Source organism: Gymnoscopelus braueri (assembly GCF_963280865.1).
Source record: "Gymnoscopelus braueri genome assembly, chromosome: 22".
NCBI lineage: Eukaryota > Metazoa > Chordata > Actinopteri > Myctophiformes > Myctophidae > Gymnoscopelus > Gymnoscopelus braueri.
This window is the reverse complement of record NC_137624.1, coordinates 2527338-2549169: the sequence shown is the minus strand read 5'-3', so window position 1 is coordinate 2549169 and position 21832 is coordinate 2527338. Positions and strand designations below refer to the sequence as shown.

Below are 21832 nucleotides of genomic sequence, written 5' to 3'. Positions count from 1 at the left end.
AAATGTAGAAGTACTCTGTTACAAGTAAAAGTCCGGAATTCAACATTTACTTGAGTTAAAGTACAAACGTATTGGTATCAAAATGTACTTAGTTTCAAAAGTAAAAGTACTGAAATGTTTGAAAATAGCCCAGGTATGAAATAGAGCTAAAGTGGTTACTGTATGTTTTATAATGTAATAATTTATATCTGCAAGTAACTAGTAACTAAAGTTTTCAAATAATTGTAGTGGAGTAAAAGTGCAACATTTCCCTTTGAGATGTAGTGGAGTAAAAGTAAAAGTATTGACAATTGGAAATACTCCAGTAAAGTAAAAGTACCTCAAAATTGTACTTGAGTAAATGTACATTTTTGTTAATTTACACCACTGCAGCACAGATAGACAGTGATCTTCTTTTTACAGAAGGATAGTGAAGAGTGCCACTGACCACACTGTCCCTGGGTGTTGCCGTGGAACCTGTCGTAGGCCAGCGAGACGCTGAAGGTCAGCCCGGAGAAGGTGACCTTGGCACCGATGGCGGGGACGAGCATCTGCGTGTTGATACCCTTGGTGGTGGTGATCACGAAGTCCTCGTTCTTGTAGGCCACGGCATTCACACGCTTGTCGTTCACGTAAACCTTTGAGAGAATGTGATTTTTGCCGTTACGAAAGCTTGTAAACCATTTCAAACATAAAAAAAAAAAAATCTGAACAAAAATAAACGCAGAAATAAAGTGTAAGTTCTGAGTTCTGAGCTCCCAGAACTAAGGGTTAGTACCACCTCCTCCTGAGCAGGGCCCACATTCGGTTCTGAGAACCTTATTTGAAACAGAGCCGGATAGCTTATGGAAACAAATCCAGAACCTTTTTTGAAACCGAGCCATAACGTATGGAAACAAATCCAGAACTAGGGTTGGGATCCTTTGGGATTTTAACGATTCCGGTCCCATTCCTTAACGGTTCCCGAGTGGTCTGTAACTCTGAGAGAGTACACATTCTCAAACTTTGTAATGTCAAGGATCATCATAACTCTCAGAGTTACAGACCTGTAAGGGTCCATTTGGTTCCATTTGTACTCAGAGTTGCAGACCTGCAAGGGTCCATTTGGTTACAGGTATTGTAATTGTATAGCAGACATGCCAGCTCTGACAGTGTGATAAAACCCAGTTCCGGAAACGTTTCCAAATGTGATGGAATCGATTCCGGTTCTCCTCAATGGTCCCAATCCCAACCCTATCCAGAACCTGTGAATACGTTACACGGCCCGCCAACGCTGTTTAGTTTGAATTTTGTCGTTGAAAAGAGCCATTTTGTTACCACGCTGGTGGGAACGCCATCGATGGTCTTCTGAGTGATCCGGATCGTGTAGCTCCTATAGAAGACCACGATGGACCCGGGACAGGACTGGCCGTTGCCGCAGTCGTAGTTGTCGATCAGGACACTGAAGTTGTAGGTGGGGATGATCTCCTTCACCAGCCAGTAGGAGCAGATGCCTTGGAAGCTGTAATAGGTGCCATCGAAGGTGACATAGTGGGGGTCACCCCAGCCGTAGCAGACACCTTTAGAGACGAAAAGAGGTTGGTGTCATTTACAAATTAATATTTAAAGAGATAGTTCACCTAAAAACATTTTTTTTTTCTATCGATTAGTCACCCCATTGAATTCATGGATATTTTTTTGTTTTTGTCGCATTCCTAAGCCAATAATTTCAATTTCAATAAGTTCACAAACCGGGGCCAACATTTTTTATGAATAAAAGGTTGGTTTAACCAAGCTGTATAGCAGAGTATATTAATAACTATATTACAGTATATTATAACTTATAGTAGCCATGATTTACATTTTGGGGAAGCAACATTTCGGACACAAAACCAGCTGATATGTCTTTTGAGAAAGAGCTATTGCAACGTAATGCAAGAAAAAGAAACTTGAATAAAATACAATAATGCAAGTATAATCAAAGAAGCAGTGGGCAGGCAGCATTACAGGCAGATAAAGACGAACATGACGTGCTGCACAAATTGTTGAGTCAATTCAAAATTGCAATTACAACAGCAAAGTTAACAGATCAGCTGTTCAAACGTAGTGTACAGCATGAGCCGACAGGGCTTGCACTTGGAAAAAGTCTATAATTTAATCGTTGTTCAAACTAATTTAGTTTGTGTAGCCTATCTACTGATTCTGATGGTGTTGTTGCGGGCATGAATTTCTGCCCACTGACTTCAACAATAGTGTTATTTTGATTGTTTTTAAGGCACAGAAGCCACTGTATTAGGGACCAATAAATATACTTACCTTTTTGATACATTTTGCATCCGTGTCCAGTTTCTCAAGGGAATTTTCTAAAGTGTTGTGTTCTCAAAACCAAAGTATTGAAACTTACCAGTAACTCGAACCTGTGAAAGCCTGTAGAAGTAAAGGTGTATTTAAAGGGGACCCTCCTCTATAAAAAAAGGTGGCGTAGTCGACAAACTAAACAATATTCAGACTGGGACTCACAATAATTACGCACCCAGCACTTTACTGTGCATTGATATTTTATTGTTGTGAGTTTGATATTGAATTATTTATTAAAGGACAAATAGAGTGTGCAATACCTCAAGATAATTGCAAGTCAAATGTGATACAATTACGGCCTTGTTCACATATTTGGCGTCATCTATTGTTAAGAAGAGGCACATTAACAACCGCTGCAGCACTCTGAACAGAAATGTAAGTGCAGTTTGTGACAGTTCAATAGTATGGCCACATTTGGAGGAGTTGTTGGGGGAAGGTGATTTGCGGTCTGACTTTTTCGGTCAGTCTTTCAGGGGCAGGCAAGAGTTCAACTTGGGTCGGCAGCTGCCAACCCTGCCTCTACGGTGGCTATGCTTCTGATCTGCAATGGTCACTGGTCTCGTTTTTTGAATGGTTTAAAACAATCATCTTGTAATGTAAGCACAGCTTTACATTGAGATTGTCCCTGATAAGGCGCTCGGGTGGGGTGGCGCAGTGGTAAAATATCTGCCCACCACCGCTGAGTCTGGGTGTTCGAACCCACCGCGGTGCATTCGTCTATACAAGCACAACTGGCCTGTGTTCAGGGGAGGGAAGCTGGGTGTGGAGGGTGATATTTGTCGCTGCATATACACCTACTGTAACCTGGTAAACCATACAGGTCGCATGAATTCACATTCTGCAGAAGACACATGAAAATGTGAATTCACTCGACTGGGATGGTTTACCAGGCTACTCCTACTGGCTGGTGGCAGGCTGGCGGCACCTGTCAGCGGAGAGTGTTGGGTGGGAGGAGTAGGACTCTACGTCCTCCCGGTGGGGGCTCCTCACTGGCAGGCGAGCCAGTAGGATGCAACAGCAGTGACAACACAGTTAAAATGTGTGTGGGGATGAATCAATTGGCACAACGACTAAATTGGGGAGAAAAAGGGCTAAAAAGCAAAAACAAACAAACAAACAAACAAAAAATGCTGTTTAGAGATTGTCCCTGGTAACAGGTAGGACTTACATTGACATTGTTCCTGATCACAGCACCCAGACGTATTGACGGGGACAGGAGGGAATCCGTTTGCACACTTCGGTTTATCAGGGCAGTCATCGCCTAAGGGCTCATAAGTGATGATTTTGTTGAAACAATGCGCTCTGAGACACTTGTTTTCCAGCCAACTTTCACCGCTCTGTAATTGGGAACAAATCACAATGATACACAATACAATATTTTATTTTGAGACCCTATGGTATTTTCAATGGGGAAAAAAATAACTCAGTGACCCAGGGGGATAGCCTCTAGTGGCACTGATGTCAGACTTCGGCTCTCAATTGCTGCTATGTACCTTTCGGTGAGGATGAGTTTTGGTGCAGTCGCAGTCGGTGCATATAGTCGTAGTTGTGGTAGTAGAAGTTGTGGTTGGTGTAGGCGTAGTTGTAGGCCGAGGCGTGGTAGTAGAAGTTGTGGTTGGTGTAGTCGTAGTTGTAGTTGTAGGCCGAGGCGTGGTAGTAGAAGCTGTGGTTGGTGTAGTCGTAGTTGTAGTGGTTTGACAGGTGTAGCTGATCTCTACTTGACAGCTGTTATTGCAGTAACCCGTGTAAGTGCAGCCATCCTGATCAGACACAGTGTAGACGACCGAACCTAAAGACGGTGTTGGGAGTGACAATCAATTAAATAGATCAGTGTCACCGAACGCTTATTAGATGAGAATAGAGCTGTGGTATTAATGCTGTATGACACACACAGTGGAATACATTTTTACAATACAATACAATTTTTAATGGCCACTTATGCATTATATTTGAATCAAGACAGAGTAAATGTTTGATGTTAGATAACATAAACATTTCAATTCTTCAAGGTGTGTGTATTCGACCACAAGTCCTACTGTACAGTAGTGGGTTGAAGTAATTACATTAAGGAACAAGTTTAGTAAAGAGGGCCCTTATAAGCTTGTGTCCAGCACCTATATTATTATTCTTATGGGACTCCAGTAGAGTTGCTTTGTATGATCGCATGAAAAATATTAAAATTAATATAAATCCTTATTTATTGTAGCTTAAAACAACTTTATGACTCTTTAACAGGCCTTCAGTTCAGCCTCTATCTGAAAAAAGGCAAAGTAGGCAAAGAAGATGTCCAAAGAGTTCACAGGTAGAAAGCTTCACAGGTAGAAAAAACCTGGCGTTCAGAGCAGTCGGAATTATTTGAAACTTTAGCCAAGTTTACTTTTAACATTCAACATTGTAACATAATGTATATGACAGGAAATAACAAAAAGCGTAACTGAACTTACCAACAGCAAAGTTTGTTCCATTGGCATGGCAGGCACATGGCACTATGGGGCCGGTACTAGGTTGGATAGTTGTAGGTATTTCACCTGTCACTATGATGAAAGGTGTTGTTGCAGTGGTTGGTGTTGTAGTTGAGGTTGTGGTTGGGGAGGTGGTAGAAGTTGTAGTAGTTGCTGTTTTAGTTGCAGTTGTAGTAGGTGGTAGACAATGACAGCATTTGACCCTGGCCTGATAATCGTCACACTGCTGTGACAGTTGTTTGTAGTTGAAACATGCAAAACCACGTTGTAGTGTACAAGTCACATTTTGAGCATGCTGGGACAGAGTATCTCTACATTGGATGTCTTCTGGAGCTGAACATATGTTATGACCAGCAGAAATGATGTCATCCATGGATTCAATAACTCCACCATCAGGACCAGAGGTGGCGTTGCGAATATTGATCCAGCCTGACCAGTCACAAGTTATTTGACCATCACAGGGGATTGGTGTTGTTTTTGTTGGGGTAGTAGGTGTGGTTGTTGATGTTGTAGTAGTTATTGGTATAGTTGTAGTAATGGTTGTAGTTGGTGTAGTGGTTAGTGTTGTAGTTGGTGTCGTTGTTGTAGTTGAGGTTGTGGTTGTGGTGGTGGTAGGGGTTGTCGTTGTTGTAGATAAGGTTGTGGTTGGGGTGGTGGTAGGGGTTGTCGTTGTTGTAGTTGAGGTTGTGGTTGGGGTGGTGGTAGGGGTTGTCGTTGTTGTAGATAATGTTGTGGTTTGGGTGGTGGTAGGGGTTGTCGTTGTTGTACAATGACAGCATTTGACCCTGGCCTGATAATCGTCACACTGCTGTGACGGTTGTTTGTAGTTGAAACATGCAAAACCACGTTGTAGTGTACAAGTCACATTTTGAGCATGCTGGGACAGAGTGTCTCTACATTGGATGTCCTCTGGAGCTGAACATATGTTATGACCAGCAGAAATGATGTCATCCATGGATTCAATAACTCCACCATCAGGACCAGAGGTGGCGTTGCGAATATTGATCCATACTGACCAGTCACAAGTTATTTGACCATCACAGGGGATTGGTGTTGTTTTTGTTGGGGTAGTAGGTGTGGTTGTTGATGTTGTAGTAGTTATTGGTGTAGTTGTAGTAATGGTTGTAGTTGGTGTAGTGGTTAGTGTTGTAGTTGGTGTCGTTGTTGTAGTTGAGGTTGTGGTTGGGGTGGTGGTAGGGGTTGTCGTTGTTGTAGATGAGGTTGTGGTTGGGGTGGTGGAAGGGGTTGTCGTTGTTGTAGATAATGTTGTGGTTGGGGTGGTGGTAGGGGTTGTCGTTGTTGTAGTTGAGGTTGTGGTTGGGGTGGTGGTAGGGGTTGTCGTTGTTGTAGATAAGGTTGTGGTTGGGGTGGTGGTAGGGGTTGTCGTTGTTGTAGATAAGGTTGTGGTTGGGGTGGTGGTAGGGGTTGTCGTTGTTGTAGTTGAGGTTGTGGTTGGGGTGGTGGTAGGGGTTGTCGTTGTTGTAGATAAGGTTGTGGTTTGGGTGGTGGAAGGGGTTGTCGTTGCTGTAGTTGAGGTTGTGGTTGGGGTGGTGGTAAGGGTTGTCGTTGTTGTAGTTGAGGTTGTGGTTGGGGTGGTGGTAGGGGTTGTCGTTGTTGTAGATAATGTTGTGGTTGGGGTGGTGGTAGGGGTTGTCGTTGTTGTAGTTGAGGTTGTGGTCGGGGTAGTGGTAGGGGTTGTCGTTGTGGTAGAAAGTGTTGTTGTTGTTCCACAGTTCACGGTCTTGCAGCACTTCACTTTTATCTCATAGTCTGAACATATGGGGGGAAATTGTTTGTCATTCCGGCATAACAGCCCAACTTCGTTGTTGCATATTACATCCTTCTGAGATATTGGAGCTCCAACTGCGCCAGTAGCCTGGCACTCCACTTCCACTGGATTCTCACAGATGTCAATGCCATGCTTGATTATGTTTTGGATTGTTTCGTTGTCCCCAATGCCTCCAAACTTTGGGTAGTCCACACTGATCCAGCTGGACCACTTACACACAGTGCAGTAGGTCGTTATAGGAGTTGATGCTGTTGTTGCTGTAGTTGAGGTTGTGGTTGGGGGGGTGGTAGAGTATGTTGTTGTTGTGGTCGGGATGGTGGTAGAGGTTGTCGTTGTTGTGGTTGGGGTGGTGGTAGAGGTTGTCGTTGTTGTGGTTGGGGTGGTGGTAGGGGTTGTCGTTGTTGTACAATGACAGCATTTGACCCTGGCCTGATAATCGTCACACTGCTGTGACGGTTGTTTGTAGTTGAAACATGCAAAACCACGTTGTAGTGTACAAGTCACATTTTGAGCATGCTGGGACAGAGTGTCTCTACATTGGATGTCCTCTGGAGCTGAACATATGTTATGACCAGCAGAAATGATGTCATCCATGGATTCAATAACTCCACCATCAGGACCAGAGGTGGCGTTGCGAATATTGATCCATACTGACCAGTCACAAGTTATTTGACCATCACAGGGGATTGGTGTTGTTTTTGTTGGGGTAGTAGGTGTGGTTGTTGATGTTGTAGTAGTTATTGGTGTAGTTGTAGTAATGGTTGTAGTTGGTGTAGTGGTTAGTGTTGTAGTTGGTGTCGTTGTTGTAGTTGAGGTTGTGGTTGGGGTGGTGGTAGGGGTTGTCGTTGTTGTAGATGAGGTTGTGGTTGGGGTGGTGGAAGGGGTTGTCGTTGTTGTAGATAATGTTGTGGTTGGGGTGGTGGTAGGGGTTGTCGTTGTTGTAGATAAGGTTGTGGTTGGGGTGGTGGTAGGGGTTGTCGTTGTTGTAGATAAGGTTGTGGTTGGGGTGGTGGTAGGGGTTGTCGTTGTTGTAGTTGAGGTTGTGGTTGGGGTGGTGGTAGGGGTTGTCGTTGTTGTAGATAAGGTTGTGGTTTGGGTGGTGGAAGGGGTTGTCGTTGCTGTAGTTGAGGTTGTGGTTGGGGTGGTGGTAAGGGTTGTCGTTGTTGTAGTTGAGGTTGTGGTTGGGGTGGTGGTAGGGGTTGTCGTTGTTGTAGATAATGTTGTGGTTGGGGTGGTGGTAGGGGTTGTCGTTGTTGTAGTTGAGGTTGTGGTCGGGGTAGTGGTAGGGGTTGTCGTTGTGGTAGAAAGTGTTGTTGTTGTTCCACAGTTCACGGTCTTGCAGCACTTCACTTTTATCTCATAGTCTGAACATATGGGGGGAAATTGTTTGTCATTCCGGCATAACAGCCCAACTTCGTTGTTGCATATTACATCCTTCTGAGATATTGGAGCTCCAACTGCGCCAGTAGCCTGGCACTCCACTTCCACTGGATTCTCACAGATGTCAATGCCATGCTTGATTATGTTTTGGATTGTTTCGTTGTCCCCAATGCCTCCAAACTTTGGGTAGTCCACACTGATCCAGCTGGACCACTTACACACAGTGCAGTAGGTCGTTATAGGAGTTGATGCTGTTGTTGCTGTAGTTGAGGTTGTGGTTGGGGGGGTGGTAGAGTATGTTGTTGTTGTGGTCGGGATGGTGGTAGAGGTTGTCGTTGTTGTGGTTGGGGTGGTGGTAGATGTTGTCGTTGTTGTGGTTGGGGTGGTGGTAGGGGTTGTCGTTGTTGTACAATGACAGCATTTGACCCTGGCCTGATAATCGTCACACTGCTGTGACGGTTGTTTGTAGTTGAAACATGCAAAACCACGTTGTAGTGTACAAGTCACATTTTGAGCATGCTGGGACAGAGTGTCTCTACATTGGATGTCCTCTGGAGCTGAACATATGTTATGACCAGCAGAAATGATGTCATCCATGGATTCAATAACTCCACCATCAGGACCAGAGGTGGCGTTGCGAATATTGATCCATACTGACCAGTCACAAGTTATTTGACCATCACAGGGGATTGGTGTTGTTTTTGTTGGGGTAGTAGGTGTGGTTGTTGATGTTGTAGTAGTTATTGGTGTAGTTGTAGTAATGGTTGTAGTTGGTGTAGTGGTTAGTGTTGTAGTTGGTGTCGTTGTTGTAGTTGAGGTTGTGGTTGGGGTGGTGGTAGGGGTTGTCGTTGTTGTAGATGAGGTTGTGGTTGGGGTGGTGGAAGGGGTTGTCGTTGTTGTAGATAATGTTGTGGTTGGGGTGGTGGTAGGGGTTGTCGTTGTTGTAGTTGAGGTTGTGGTTGGGGTGGTGGTAGGGGTTGTCGTTGTTGTAGATAAGGTTGTGGTTGGGGTGGTGGTAGGGGTTGTCGTTGTTGTAGATAAGGTTGTGGTTGGGGTGGTGGTAGGGGTTGTGGTTGTTGTAGTTGAGGTTGTGGTTGGGGTGGTGGTAGGGGTTGTCGTTGTTGTAGATAAGGTTGTGGTTTGGGTGGTGGAAGGGGTTGTCGTTGCTGTAGTTGAGGTTGTGGTTGGGGTGGTGGTAAGGGTTGTCGTTGTTGTAGTTGAGGTTGTGGTTGGGGTGGTGGTAGGGGTTGTCGTTGTTGTAGATAATGTTGTGGTTGGGGTGGTGGTAGGGGTTGTCGTTGTTGTAGTTGAGGTTGTGGTCGGGGTAGTGGTAGGGGTTGTCGTTGTGGTAGAAAGTGTTGTTGTTGTTCCACAGTTCACGGTCTTGCAGCACTTCACTTTTATCTCATAGTCTGAACATATGGGGGGAAATTGTTTGTCATTCCGGCATAACAGCCCAACTTCGTTGTTGCATATTACATCCTTCTGAGATATTGGAGCTCCAACTGCGCCAGTAGCCTGGCACTCCACTTCCACTGGATTCTCACAGATGTCAATGCCATGCTTGATTATGTTTTGGATTGTTTCGTTGTCCCCAATGCCTCCAAACTTTGGGTAGTCCACATTGATCCAGTTGGACCACTTACACACAGGTTTGCAGTAGGTCGTTGCAGGGGTTGATGATGTTGTTGCTGTAGTAGTTGAGGTTGTGGTTGGGGTGGTGGTAGAGTATATTGTTGTTGTAGTCAGTGGTGTAGTTGTAGTAGGGGATGTTGTTGTAGTAGGTAGTGTTATAGTTGGTGTCGTTGTTGTAGTAGTTGTAGGAGAAGTAATTGTAGTGGTTAGTGTTGTAGTTTGTGGCGTTGTTGTAGTTGAGGTTGGGTTTGTTGTAGTTGGTGGTGTCGTCGAACAGGCTTCATAGTCACAACAGTAAACCCTGACCTGGTAGTTGAAGCAGAGTTGCAGCGGACCTGGCTGGTCCTGGTTCCTGCAGGTCAGTCCTTTGGCCTGGTCACACTGTACCACCTGACCCACGTCCCCTATGGTCACGTTGGGGTACTTCTCCGCTCGGCATTGGATCTGACTGGGCTTAGCACAGACGGAGTGTCCTGCCGCTCGGATATTCTGGTAGGTTTCAACATCTCCGGGAGTTCCAAGCGTGGGGAAGCTGCTGTCAAACCACGGTGACCATGAGCATTCACTGCACTTTGTTGTTACTGCTGAAAAACATAATGCAGGTGTTGGTCATCTGTTATGTTTGACACTCTGTCGTTAGGTAATTTAAAGGAGCACTTCGCCTTTTTCAACCCTATCTTCCTTCATATAACTGGAACCATTCCTGTTAACTCGCTCTGTATCTCAGAGGAGGGCTGAGCCCAGTTCAGAAACCTTCCTCCAATGACATCGTCGTTAGGCAGGTTTGGACATTTCAAATAAGATTTCAAACCTTTTCTTTGATTTTGTATTGATGCGATAACAACGGCTTCTATTTCAGCATGCCGGCATTCCAGGGAAGAAAAGCCTGTAATTTGTATTAGCTTTGAATCCCCATTGATGACGTCATTGGTAGGCAGGTTTCTGAACTATCCACTTTACTCCCATGAGACCCAGAGAGAGTAGACAGAAATGGTGCCATCTTATAATGAATTTTACAAAGATAAGGTTGAAAATGGGTGAAGCTCCTTTAACAGTAGTAAAAATGTCTCATACGTGGTGTGGTTGTTGTAAAGACAAACGTGGTGGGAGGTAGAGTTGTAGAGGTTGGTGACGGAGTTGTTGCACACGGGGAGGCCGTCCTCTGAATGGTACCATCGGCCCCACAGACAGCTGTGATGCAGTTACCGTGTCCATCTGTTGTGTTGTAAATGGTTTGGCCAGGGGGATATTTCTTCTGATTGTATGCACAATAACATTCTGTAACGTGGAACACATATGGTATATTATCAGCAGCATGTTAACCACTTTGAACATGCCCTCCCCATTTCCCAACAAAAAAAAAGGTGTTGTTTTCAATGAGTAGTAATGCGTCCATACCTTGGGCATCATAATGGCATTCGATGGCAGAGGAATTACAAACGCTTCAGGAGAGGGAAAAACGACAACAACAACAAAACATAAAAGGTGTATTTTCAGATTTCATTTTTGGATGTGTCTAACAGAGATGTGTAAGTGACAGTGGTAGTGGGTGTTTGGGCCTACCAGGTCTGGCAGTTCTCCGTCGTTGGTACGTTGTCGCCGTTATTGTAGTGTTCTCTGTCCTGGTCGTAGCAGCCGCATTGTCCCTTTGTCACACATTTCATGGAATCCTCATCAAAGTAGGGTTGAGCGGGAGGACATTTTGGATAGCAACCTATTAGGAAAACAAGACACAGTGAATGCCTTGGATTCAATCCCTGTGCATTCATACAGTTTTAAATGATTAATTATTCAGTTATCTGGCTAACTGGCTTGAATCCACCTTGTGGCGTAGGGGAGGGTACGCAGGCGTCACACTGCAGTAATTACTTTCAGGATAACTTCATGTCAAACATAGAGATTCTTTACATTTATTTTCAATCTCTACAATGATTGTAGGTGATCAAACGAATCATAAAAGGATCCATATTCATTTGGGTACGGCTAACTTAGAACTCCGGTTGTTATGGTTACTAGTGTAAGTCAGTCAGATAGGCGTTGTCCAGAATCACCGATCTGACCGACACACCCATAGATAGGTGTATCATGGAAATCCGGTTGTCCAGAGCCACAGATCCAACTATGCCCGTATTTGGTTGTGCACATTTATGGGACCGACCGACTTCAAACTCGGCGCACGCCATCGAAGGTCCTGCCGCCGAGTCGTTCGGATATGTGGTTGTCCAGAACCGCCGATCTGACCGATATGTCCATATATCTAGGCATATATGGACATCAGGGATCTCCATTTATGAGGCATACAAGGGACAAGGACAAACAGATCCAGAGATCTCCATGGGCATATACTGATGACATCAGGGATCTATATATGGGCATATAGGTCGGATTGGCGGTGTGATATAGGGGTGAAGGCCACGTAGCGGCCCGAACCCTAGATGTGATGGCCGCGTAGCAGCCCAAACCTAGTTCTATAAAGTAGTGGTTCTTAAAGTAGGGTCCGGGAACTGACCCTTAAAAGTCTGTAACTCTGACAGTATACAAATGGAACCAAAAGGACCCTAACAGGTCCATTTGGTTCCATTTGTACACTGTCAAAGTTCAGGGGCCCTTAATGTAAACGTTTGAGAAACACTGTTCTAGAGGAGGTATATTGCACAAAGTACCTTCTAGAGGAGGTATCTGTGAGGAGCAGGTTCCTGAGGGGTTTCTGCAGGTCTTCAGGCAAGGAGATCCACATGGTTTGTAATGCCACTCGCATCCACCAGGGGGGTTGTAGTAGTCACAGAAGAGAGCTGAAAAACACAAATAGTATTGCTAGTATTAGTCTGCTGGACTTTTACAAGCTCAGCCTGGTGTTCCAATACAAAATGTGAGGTTCTTGAAACCCAATCCACAGCCACATGGATCCTTGGTTCCATTTGTACACTCTCAGTTGTTAAAGGGATATTTCACTTTCTTTTGGGGTCATTTGAACGCCTACTCAGGCTTTTGTTAGAACCCGCACCCCAGACAGTTTTTCTTTAAGTTGCTTGATTCAGTATTTCGATATTTGATATTCATCTTGTCAGACACACCGCCTTTCTTATATAAACCCATTGTAACTTGAAACTCCATTTTAACCATTATAGATTCATTGGAAACACACGCACCTGGTTCTATATTATTTCTAACTTGTGAGGGGGTGTTTTTATAACTTTTATAACTTCATTTATTAATTTTTTAGGGAAAATGAAAAAATTAATAAATAGAATAAATGTAAATAAAAAATGAAAAAAATACCAATGAAGTGTGTTTTCAATGAATCTATCATGGCTAAAATGGTGTTTGAAGTTACAATGGGTTTATATCGGAGGGGGGGGCGTGTCTGATCAAATGAATATCAACTAACGAAATACTGAATCGAGCAACATAAAAACTGGGGTCTGGGGTGCACAAAAAAAGTCTGAGTAGACGTTCAAATGACCCCAAACATGTTTGAAAGTGAAATACTATCCCTTTTACTTACACTCAGGTTTTTACTGTGTGTAGCTTTGGTTAAATACCAGCGGTTAAATCAGTATGGTGGAAGTATACTCACGGCAGATCCTGGGAGTTCGCCATGCGACGCATACACCAGCTGCATTGCATGCTTCAGCGTATGCAGACACAGCCGTGCAGAAACACTCACAGTCTCCACCGGTGTCGCAGGCGCACGAGTCAAACACGCACGCATCATGGTACGGAGTGGGATCCACCTAAAGACAAATCATAATTTAGTCCCGTTAGATATAATTCTGAGATAATATATAGCATGTCTGTACAAGCTACAGTCTGGGGGTGACAGGAATCACCCGATAGCCGAGTGGTTAGGGTGTGTACCGCATGGGCTTTGCTCTGAGATATTACAGAACCAACCGACAAATCTAATAATGACAACTGCTGGTACAAATGCCGCTCTACCAGTACAGTATACGTGCCAGTTATAGGCTACTCCATAAGGGAATCTACTGTATAGCTGCTACTTAACAAATCAAGAGCCAGAGGTTTTTTAAACAGGGTACATCCAGTGCCACCGTTCTTACCGCTTACGGTGATCTGTTTAGAGCTGTGGAAGCCTCCACGAGGACGCGGATGTAAACAAAGGGTGTGTGTGCGCGATGGTCGAGGGTCCCGACTAACGACTGGAACAATAATATTTCTAACGCGATCCGCCATTGCAGAGTGATCGCACGTAAAAAATTGCTTGTTTTCACCATGGTAAAAAGATATGGAGATGTGGAGCTTTTTCTCCAGATCCTATCATTGGAGAGGACGGAAGAGACGTTTTTTGGGCCCTTGTCACATCCGTCCATTCCAGTTTGTTTTTTTTGCAAACAGGAGAATTCTCGTTTATGGCACTCGACGGGTGTATTTGCAAACACGAGAATTCTCGTGACAATACATCATTTGATGACCTTTTGAGTCTCCTATTGACCGATGACACGTCATCAAATTATTGGCTCAGGAATGCGACAAAAACATCTCAGTGAATTCAAGGCTTCAAGGGGTGTGTTTTTGATAGAAAATGAGTATTTTTTGGGGTGAACTACTCCTTTAAGTAAAACATGTGAGCACTTCTTCCATCACTGAATTTCACCCAGACAACGTACCACGGCGTGGCAGGCGGAGAAGACCTTGCCCTGGATGAGGCTGCATTGTTTCTGGGCCCAGGACAGCCGGTACGGGTTGGCGGAGCACGGACTCCTGTTGGCCGCGGCGTCCGGACAGCTGCTGGACCGCTTCCAGCTGTTTCCAAACACTACGGGGCTCACCACCACCGCCTGACTCCTGGTGGCAAAGTCGTTGTTGCCATTGCCGTCGTAGTTCCCGCACAGACCGCACAAATGACCCTGAGTATGGGGGAGGAAATGGAACAATTTATGTCATTTGGACTGAATGATCAGAACCCTAACCTGGCTTAAAACATGACATAATTTGTCGTTGTTGGGCGTAAACCTTGGATTTATAAAACTGCTACTTTTTCAGGAAGTACAAAAAGGGGTTCTAAATTCTGCCCATTGGTCCGAGAGCCCATTTTTCTGTCCCAAAAAGTATTAAAGGGATATTTCACTTTCAAACTCAAACTGTTCAGGCTCATTTTAACATCTACTCAGGCTTTTGTGAGCACCCCAGGCAGTGTTTATGTTGCTTGGTTCAATATCTAGATACAGTATTTGATATTAATTTTTATCAGACATGCCCCCTTCATATACCAACCCATTGTAACTTCAAAATCCATTTTAAACATGATGAATTCACCCGTCCTTAGTTCTGGTGACTGATATTGTCCTTCTAATGCGTGAGGGGGGCGCGTTTTTTCAATTGATTTATTTTAGTATTTTGGGGGGGGAAAATGAATTTGAAAATATAAAATAAAATAAATGAAAATATTAATTGAAAAAATACGACCCCCTCATGCATTAGAAGGACAATATTAGTCACCAGAACCAAGGATGGGTGTTGTCGATGAATCCATCATGGTTAAAATGGAGTTTGAAGTTACAATGTGTTGGTATAGGAAGGGGGCGTGTCAGATAAAATTAATATCACATATCTAAATAATGAATCAAGCAACTTAAACACTGTCTGGGGTGCTCACAAAAGCCTGAGTAGACGTTTAAATGACCCCAAACATGTTTCAAAGTGAAATATCCCTTTAAGTTAGTTTAGGCTTAGATTGGCCTGATTGATCAGAATTGTAAACTGCTTTACAGTTCTCTAATTCAGTGGTTCTCAAAGTGAGGTCAAAGTAGGTGGTTACTGTACTGACTACTAGGCGGTTGCTGTACCTTATGATGACTACTAGGTGGTTAGTGTACCGTGTATTTTGGAGTGATCTTGATGAAGATGCTTGTCTTCTTGTCCCACATGAGGATGAGTCCGTTGTCGGCCTCCACCACCAGGTAGATTCCTAAAGAACTGACGTGGAACGGGACTGTCTGGTTCCCGCCGCTGTGGACCAGCTGGTAGCTGCCGTCACTTAGCTGCAACTCTGAGTCCTAAGGACACAAATACATGCAATGGGTGAATCCTGCTGCTTTTTTAATGTATTTTTATTTATGTATTTAATGTATTTATTTTTATAATCTATTTTCACACAGTCTCATGGCAGCACGTTTTCCGCACACCGGTATATGATGGTAATGTTTCTAAAATAACATGTACACACCTGCACATGATGCTAATGTATCAAATGTACCAAATGGACGGGTCCATTTGGTTCCATTTGTACACTCTCAGAGTTAAATAAACACTGACAATTTGATTCATGATTGGGATCCCAGAGATTAAAATAAAGAAATATATAGGCCTATCAAATTGGGATCCATTGCCTAATGCATATCCAACTGGGTGTAAAAGGGAGAAAGAGAATCACTGATGTACAGTGCACCCTTCCTTTGTTTCCCATTCATATCCAACTCATATTCATAATTATTTTTATACATGATGATTGCACATGTTATTATATTGATTATCTTTTTAGATATTATTATTATTATTATTATTATTATTATTATTATTATTATTATTATTATTATTATTATTATTATTATTATTTATTTATTTTTAAGACAAAGGTGTGATTTTACCCCCAGGAAGATCTTGATGGACTTGGAGCAGGTGGTTCCTGTGGTTCCACAGGGAACGTTCTCAGTGATCACTCTGAAGCTGCCATTGGCTTGCTGACTGCTACAGTAGTCCTGAAGAACATTAGGGAACATTAGAGAACATTAGAGAACATTAGAGAACAATAGAGAACATTAGAGAACATTAGAGAACAATAGAGAACAATAGAGGACATTACAGAACATTACAGAACATTACAGAACATTAGAGAACAATAGAGAACATTAGAGAACAATAGAGAACAATAGAGGACATTAGAGAACATTACAGAACATTAGAGAACAATAGAGAACAATAGAGAACAATAGAGAACATTAGAGGACCTTAGAGGACATTAGGGAACATTAGAGGACAATAGAGAACATTAAGGAACATTAGAGAACAATAGAGAACAATAGAGAACATTAGAGGACATTAGAGGACATTAGTAGAACATTAGAGAACAATAGAGAACATTAGAGAACATTAGAGAACATTAGAGAACTATAGAGAAGGATACAAAGCAACATAGCATAATCTGTCACTGCGTTAATCAACACGCTCATTGACGTCAGCAAGTGTCCGACAAGCAAGACAAGTATAAAGGAAAATATAAAGCCTGGGGTTAAAAATAACAGAGAATTGGCTGACAGAAATGATTAGTCAGCCCCCCCACTTACAAGCAGGAATAGGCTCTATGCACAGCAGCCATATTGGAGAGAAATTGGGCCTCTTCCTTACTTCCTTCACAGATGTTACCAATGATACTAATTCAGGCTCTGTTCCATTTAGTGTAGTACAGTGGTTCTAAAACCTTTTAATTTCAAGGGACCCCCACAACTCAGAGAGTGTATTCCATTTGTACACTCTCTGAGTTACACACCCATAAAGGGCCATTTGGAACCCCCTTCAAGGAACCATGAGGGTCCCTGGACCACACTTTGAGACCCACTGGCGTAGCAGAGTGTTTCCAGTGAGCCAACACGCACAATATCAGCACCCTGATTCTGTATGACCAGAATGGAACAGAGCCTTAATTATTATCATTGGTAACACCAGAAAGTAAGAAAGAGGCCCGATTTCTTTCCAATATGGCTGCCGTGCATAGAGCCTATTGTGTGAAGAGAGAAGGTGAGTGGAAATGGTTAAACAACACTTGGGTGCATTTTTAGCGTTGTAGCTGCAGTTGAAGCCAGCTCAACTTGATTTTGTAGCAGCTACTAACGTCGGGTTTGTAGCGTCGGCTGCCTTCCATTGAAAATGGATGTTAGACTATGGCTTTGTATCTGCCAGTGTGAATGCAGCATACGAGTATATTCCCACCTGCGTTAGAGTGTATTCACAGCTGCCCTCAAAGTTGAAGCGTTTCCCGTCAAACGTGATGTAGTGTCCGTCGCCGTAGACCGAGCATGTTCCATAACACGGGTCGCTGGAACACTGCCACCTGCCACCTGCCTTACAGGTACTGTGCATGGAGGAAGAAGATAATGATAATAATAATAAATAAATAAAATAATAAAATAATAAATAAATACATACATACATACATACATACATACATACATACATACATACATACATACATACATACATACATACATACATACATACATACATAAAGGGTATGACATTCTTGATTGCATGTTTAAACTATTAAATATGTTGCCACAGGTCAAAGGTTAAAGGGGTTGTAAGTGATAGTTGTTGTTAACAGTATCTAAGTGTTAAATAGCTCCATGTTCCCATATTGCCACAGTATAGTGTTTTTGTTCAATAATAGGGGTCTCCCTTTCTCTTCATCTCTTATAAGCAGAAAACTCATTTTCAGGTCAGGATAACAATTTCACCCAAGCAGGAGAGAGAACTCATACAGGATTTATACCATGCATAGCTATTAAAAGTAAATACAAAATGTAATCATTTTGAAACATTTTAACACGAAAAATCTTGAATGGCACAAAATATTTTCAGATGGGGGTCTGTGGCTAAATTAATTTGGGGGTCCTTGACATGAAAGTTTGAGAACCCATGCTGTGTCTCTTACCAGGTGTTACAGTCCACCTTGATACTGGCTCCAGGCTGATAGGGGGCCTGGTTGCGCATGCATGGACACACGTCTGGCTTGATGCAGCCTCCTTTACCGTCCGACACCAACCCAGACGGACAAACACAACCAGACACACACTCTGTGCTCACCTGGGGGTGAAAGTAGAACCCTGAACGTTAAAATAATATAACATCTGAATGAATAGATCTGTGTAATTAATTAGTTATCAACTTGTAAGGCAATGGTAAAATACATGTTGGTGACACTTTCTTTTACACTACTTATAAGGTAATATAATCTGCCTAGAACACTACAAATATATTTATAAGCACCCAGAAATACTCACAATGCTTTAAAAAAAAAAAATTAAAGTTTAAAACAATAACACATTGAAAAATGTTTTTTTCAATTCTAGTTTTCGAAATGTTTTCCTTAACTATAATAACCTTGGTGTGTGGGTGCGTGCGTGCGTGCGTGCGTGCGTGCGTGCGTGCGTGCGTGCGCGCGTGCGTGCGTGTGTGTGTGTGTACGTACACACTCAGCGTCCAGAGTGTAGCAGCTCTTCTGACATTCAGAACCTTTGGCTCCGGATCCCGCTCTGGAACAGTTGTAGAACACCATAGGATGGCTGCAGGCTGCAAGGGTTACAAAAATACACCTGCTGTTATTCAGTGGAGAGTCAGATGGGTGGGCCGCGAATGCTTTCAATATGTTCAAGTGGGCCCTGATCCAGAAAAGGTTGATTATCACTGGTTTAAAACATCTTCAAATTACAGAATATTTAAGCATGTTGTGTTTCTTTAAAGGTAGAGTAAGTGATATTTTGTTTGTATTTTTATATTTTTTTTGTTAAAAAGGTTAAAGTACTAAATTCTGATAGTAATCATTGCAACAGAGCGTATGTTTGGTCTCCACCTCTTTAGTAAACAGAATATAGTACATTTTCAGGTAGGTGACAAACTTTAAGCCAAACAGGAGAGAGCACTGAAAATGCATTTTCTGTATAATAAAGAGCTGGAGAGACATGGGAGACTCCTTTTACTGAACAAACACTCTATAGCAATGATTACTATCAGAGCTATTTAACACTTAATTTAACCAAAGTAAATCACTTACCCTACCTTTAAGTAGTCATCTTATAGTCGTTAGTTAAGAAACTTATTTTGAAAGTGTTATTAGATAATTTTGATGCATTCAAATTAGGAATATGTATTTTTTTTACACTCACATAATTCACTACAGTATGTGCACTAGATGGATCAATTGGTTTAGTTAACGTCAGTGTACATGCAGTGTAAAGAGGAACAGTTGGTTTGTAAACATTAAACTTACATGACTGCTTGTCTGGCTCTCCAAGGCAGCTGAGATGTCCCATCTTACAGGTGCTGAATGAATACATAATTATGAATTACGATGTATGCGTTACATAAACTCTATCTATATACATACTGTACATACATAGTCTTTTTTGTTTTTGGGTGGGGGGGCATATACTTTTATGTCTTAAACCTGTGTGCAGCAGATCCCTAATAAAACTCACTTTACAGGTGGAATATCATACATATGGTGACCTACTGTACCATAGATATACATGTAGACACCATTGATAGGCCTATATGTACACATAGATTTTCTTTTTCAGATTAAAATCTTTGAATTCAACAGCCGTACCACATGATGCCGTCCTTGTTGATGACGACTTCGCCGGGCGTCAGCGTTGAGCCCTTGTCGTAACAGGGGCAGCTGGCGGGGGGCACACAGGTCCCGGAGTCGTCCAGGTACGTCCCGTCGGGGCAGACGCATCCGTCCATGGGGGAGAAGGCGACGGAGCAGGTGGGGTCAGACTGGGCCAGGCAGCGGCATGTCCGCCTGGCGGTGGGGACGTTGTAGCTGTAAACCATGGTACTGGGGCAGGACTTCACACCTGAGAAGAGGATATGGCAAGATCATTGGTGTGAGGCACAGTGGTTCCCAAACGTTTTTTGCTCGAGACCCAAAAAGAGAAATGTTATGTCTCCCCGGGCGGGACCCAAACTAGTGAAAATATCAGATATACAAGCTCACAATGTGTCGCAATGCAACACATTATGAGCTTGTAGATCTGAAATTTTCACTACTTCCGTTTTTATGTTTTAATACATGATATTTTTTTACATTTCTTTTACATTTCAGAAAATGTTTTGAAATAATAATAATTATTATATATATTTATTTACATGTGACCCATACAAATGGGTCCGTGACCCAATAATGGGTCCCCACCCGCTGTTTGGGAAAGAGTGGTGTAAAGTAACCAAGTACATTGAATACTAATTTTGAGGTACTTTTAGTTTACTTGAGAGTATGTCCATTTTCAATCCACTACATCTCACAGGCAAATATTGTACTTTTTACTCCAGTACAATTAATTGAAAACTTTAGTTACTTTACAATTACTTTGTAGATTTGGATTATTGTTACAATACGTGCATTACTCCTGTTTACTTCAGACCTAATACTCACCACAGACAGAGTTTCTCCAGCCGCTGAGCTGGACACCAGCAGCAGAGCAGGCGTGAACGTAGGAGGACATGACAGCACACATGCAGTCCTCACTCTTCTCGCAGTTACACGTGTCATACATGCAGTTCTGTCAACATAAACAACACAGGTACATGTGTAATACATGCAGTTCTGTCAACATAAACAACACAGGTACATGCGTCATACATGCAGTTCTGTCAACATAAACAACAAAGTATGTGTCGTACATGCAGTTCTGTCAACATAAACAACACAGGTACATGCGTCATACATGCAGTTCTGTAAACATAAACAACACAGGTACATGTTTACCTCAACATAAACAACACAGGTTCATGCGTCATACATGCAGTTCTGTCAACATAAACAACACAGGTACATGTTTACCTCAACATAAACAAAACAGGTACATGCGTCATACATGCAGTTCTGTCAACATAAACAAGACATGTATACGTGTCATACATGCAGTTCTGGAAACAACACAGTTACACGTGCCATACATGCAGTTATGGAAAGGAGACAGAATACAGAAACAACTCATAAACAGCATAGCATAGTGCCATACGTGTATGACTACGCCCCCAGAGAATCAACCAACCGGATCTTAACGTGGTGCGACACCATCCTGGAGCTACAGTGGAGGGAGAGGTCACAGACAGGGCTACATTAGGGACGATAATCACTTATTGTGATAAAAAAAATACACTGGACATGCGTTGGCTCCGTACTTGGACCACTCGCCAAAATAAATGCCGAGCTATAAGCTCACAACGCGCTGTGTTGCGGGCTTGTAGATATGCATTTTTTTGGGTTTGATCTGCTATTTTTGGCTTTTGGATTATCACAATAATTGTGACATGACATTTTCATATCGGTCCATCCCTAGGCTATATACTGTATAGCTAAGCTAGCTTCACAGCAACATGCTGTTGCTGTGAAGCTGAAAAGTATTGCGCTGTGTCAGGCACTCCGAACTGGTGGCAAACAAACTGACACCGTGGTAGCCAACCCAGGGTGCAGCCAGGAAACAACAGTGCAGAGCTATAGACCCTG

General features: G+C 42.9%; 1 protein-coding gene across 1 annotated transcript in view; it reads right to left on the bottom strand.

Moving 5' to 3' along the window:
- The window catches only part of LOC308078292 (uncharacterized protein), a 56755-nt gene that overhangs the window by 10697 nt on the left and 24226 nt on the right, over positions 1-21832 (bottom strand). Inside the window, exons 17-38 of the mRNA XM_080419413.1 lie at positions 20756-20882; positions 19925-20177; positions 19586-19638; positions 18788-18888; positions 18251-18402; positions 17530-17671; positions 16191-16301; positions 15420-15599; positions 14211-14450; positions 13160-13316; positions 12246-12374; positions 11146-11296; positions 10981-11024; positions 10657-10860; positions 8487-10166; positions 8166-8379; positions 7248-7916; positions 4761-6769; positions 3810-4105; positions 3485-3653; positions 1297-1538; positions 428-617 (exon numbers count right to left, since the gene is read on the bottom strand). Coding sequence (XP_080275539.1) covers positions 428-617; positions 1297-1538; positions 3485-3653; positions 3810-4105; positions 4761-6769; positions 7248-7916; positions 8166-8379; positions 8487-10166; positions 10657-10860; positions 10981-11024; positions 11146-11296; positions 12246-12374; positions 13160-13316; positions 14211-14450; positions 15420-15599; positions 16191-16301; positions 17530-17671; positions 18251-18402; positions 18788-18888; positions 19586-19638; positions 19925-20177; positions 20756-20882 — 7513 coding nt within the window. The remainder of the gene's footprint in view (positions 1-427; positions 618-1296; positions 1539-3484; positions 3654-3809; positions 4106-4760; positions 6770-7247; positions 7917-8165; positions 8380-8486; positions 10167-10656; positions 10861-10980; positions 11025-11145; positions 11297-12245; positions 12375-13159; positions 13317-14210; positions 14451-15419; positions 15600-16190; positions 16302-17529; positions 17672-18250; positions 18403-18787; positions 18889-19585; positions 19639-19924; positions 20178-20755; positions 20883-21832) is intronic.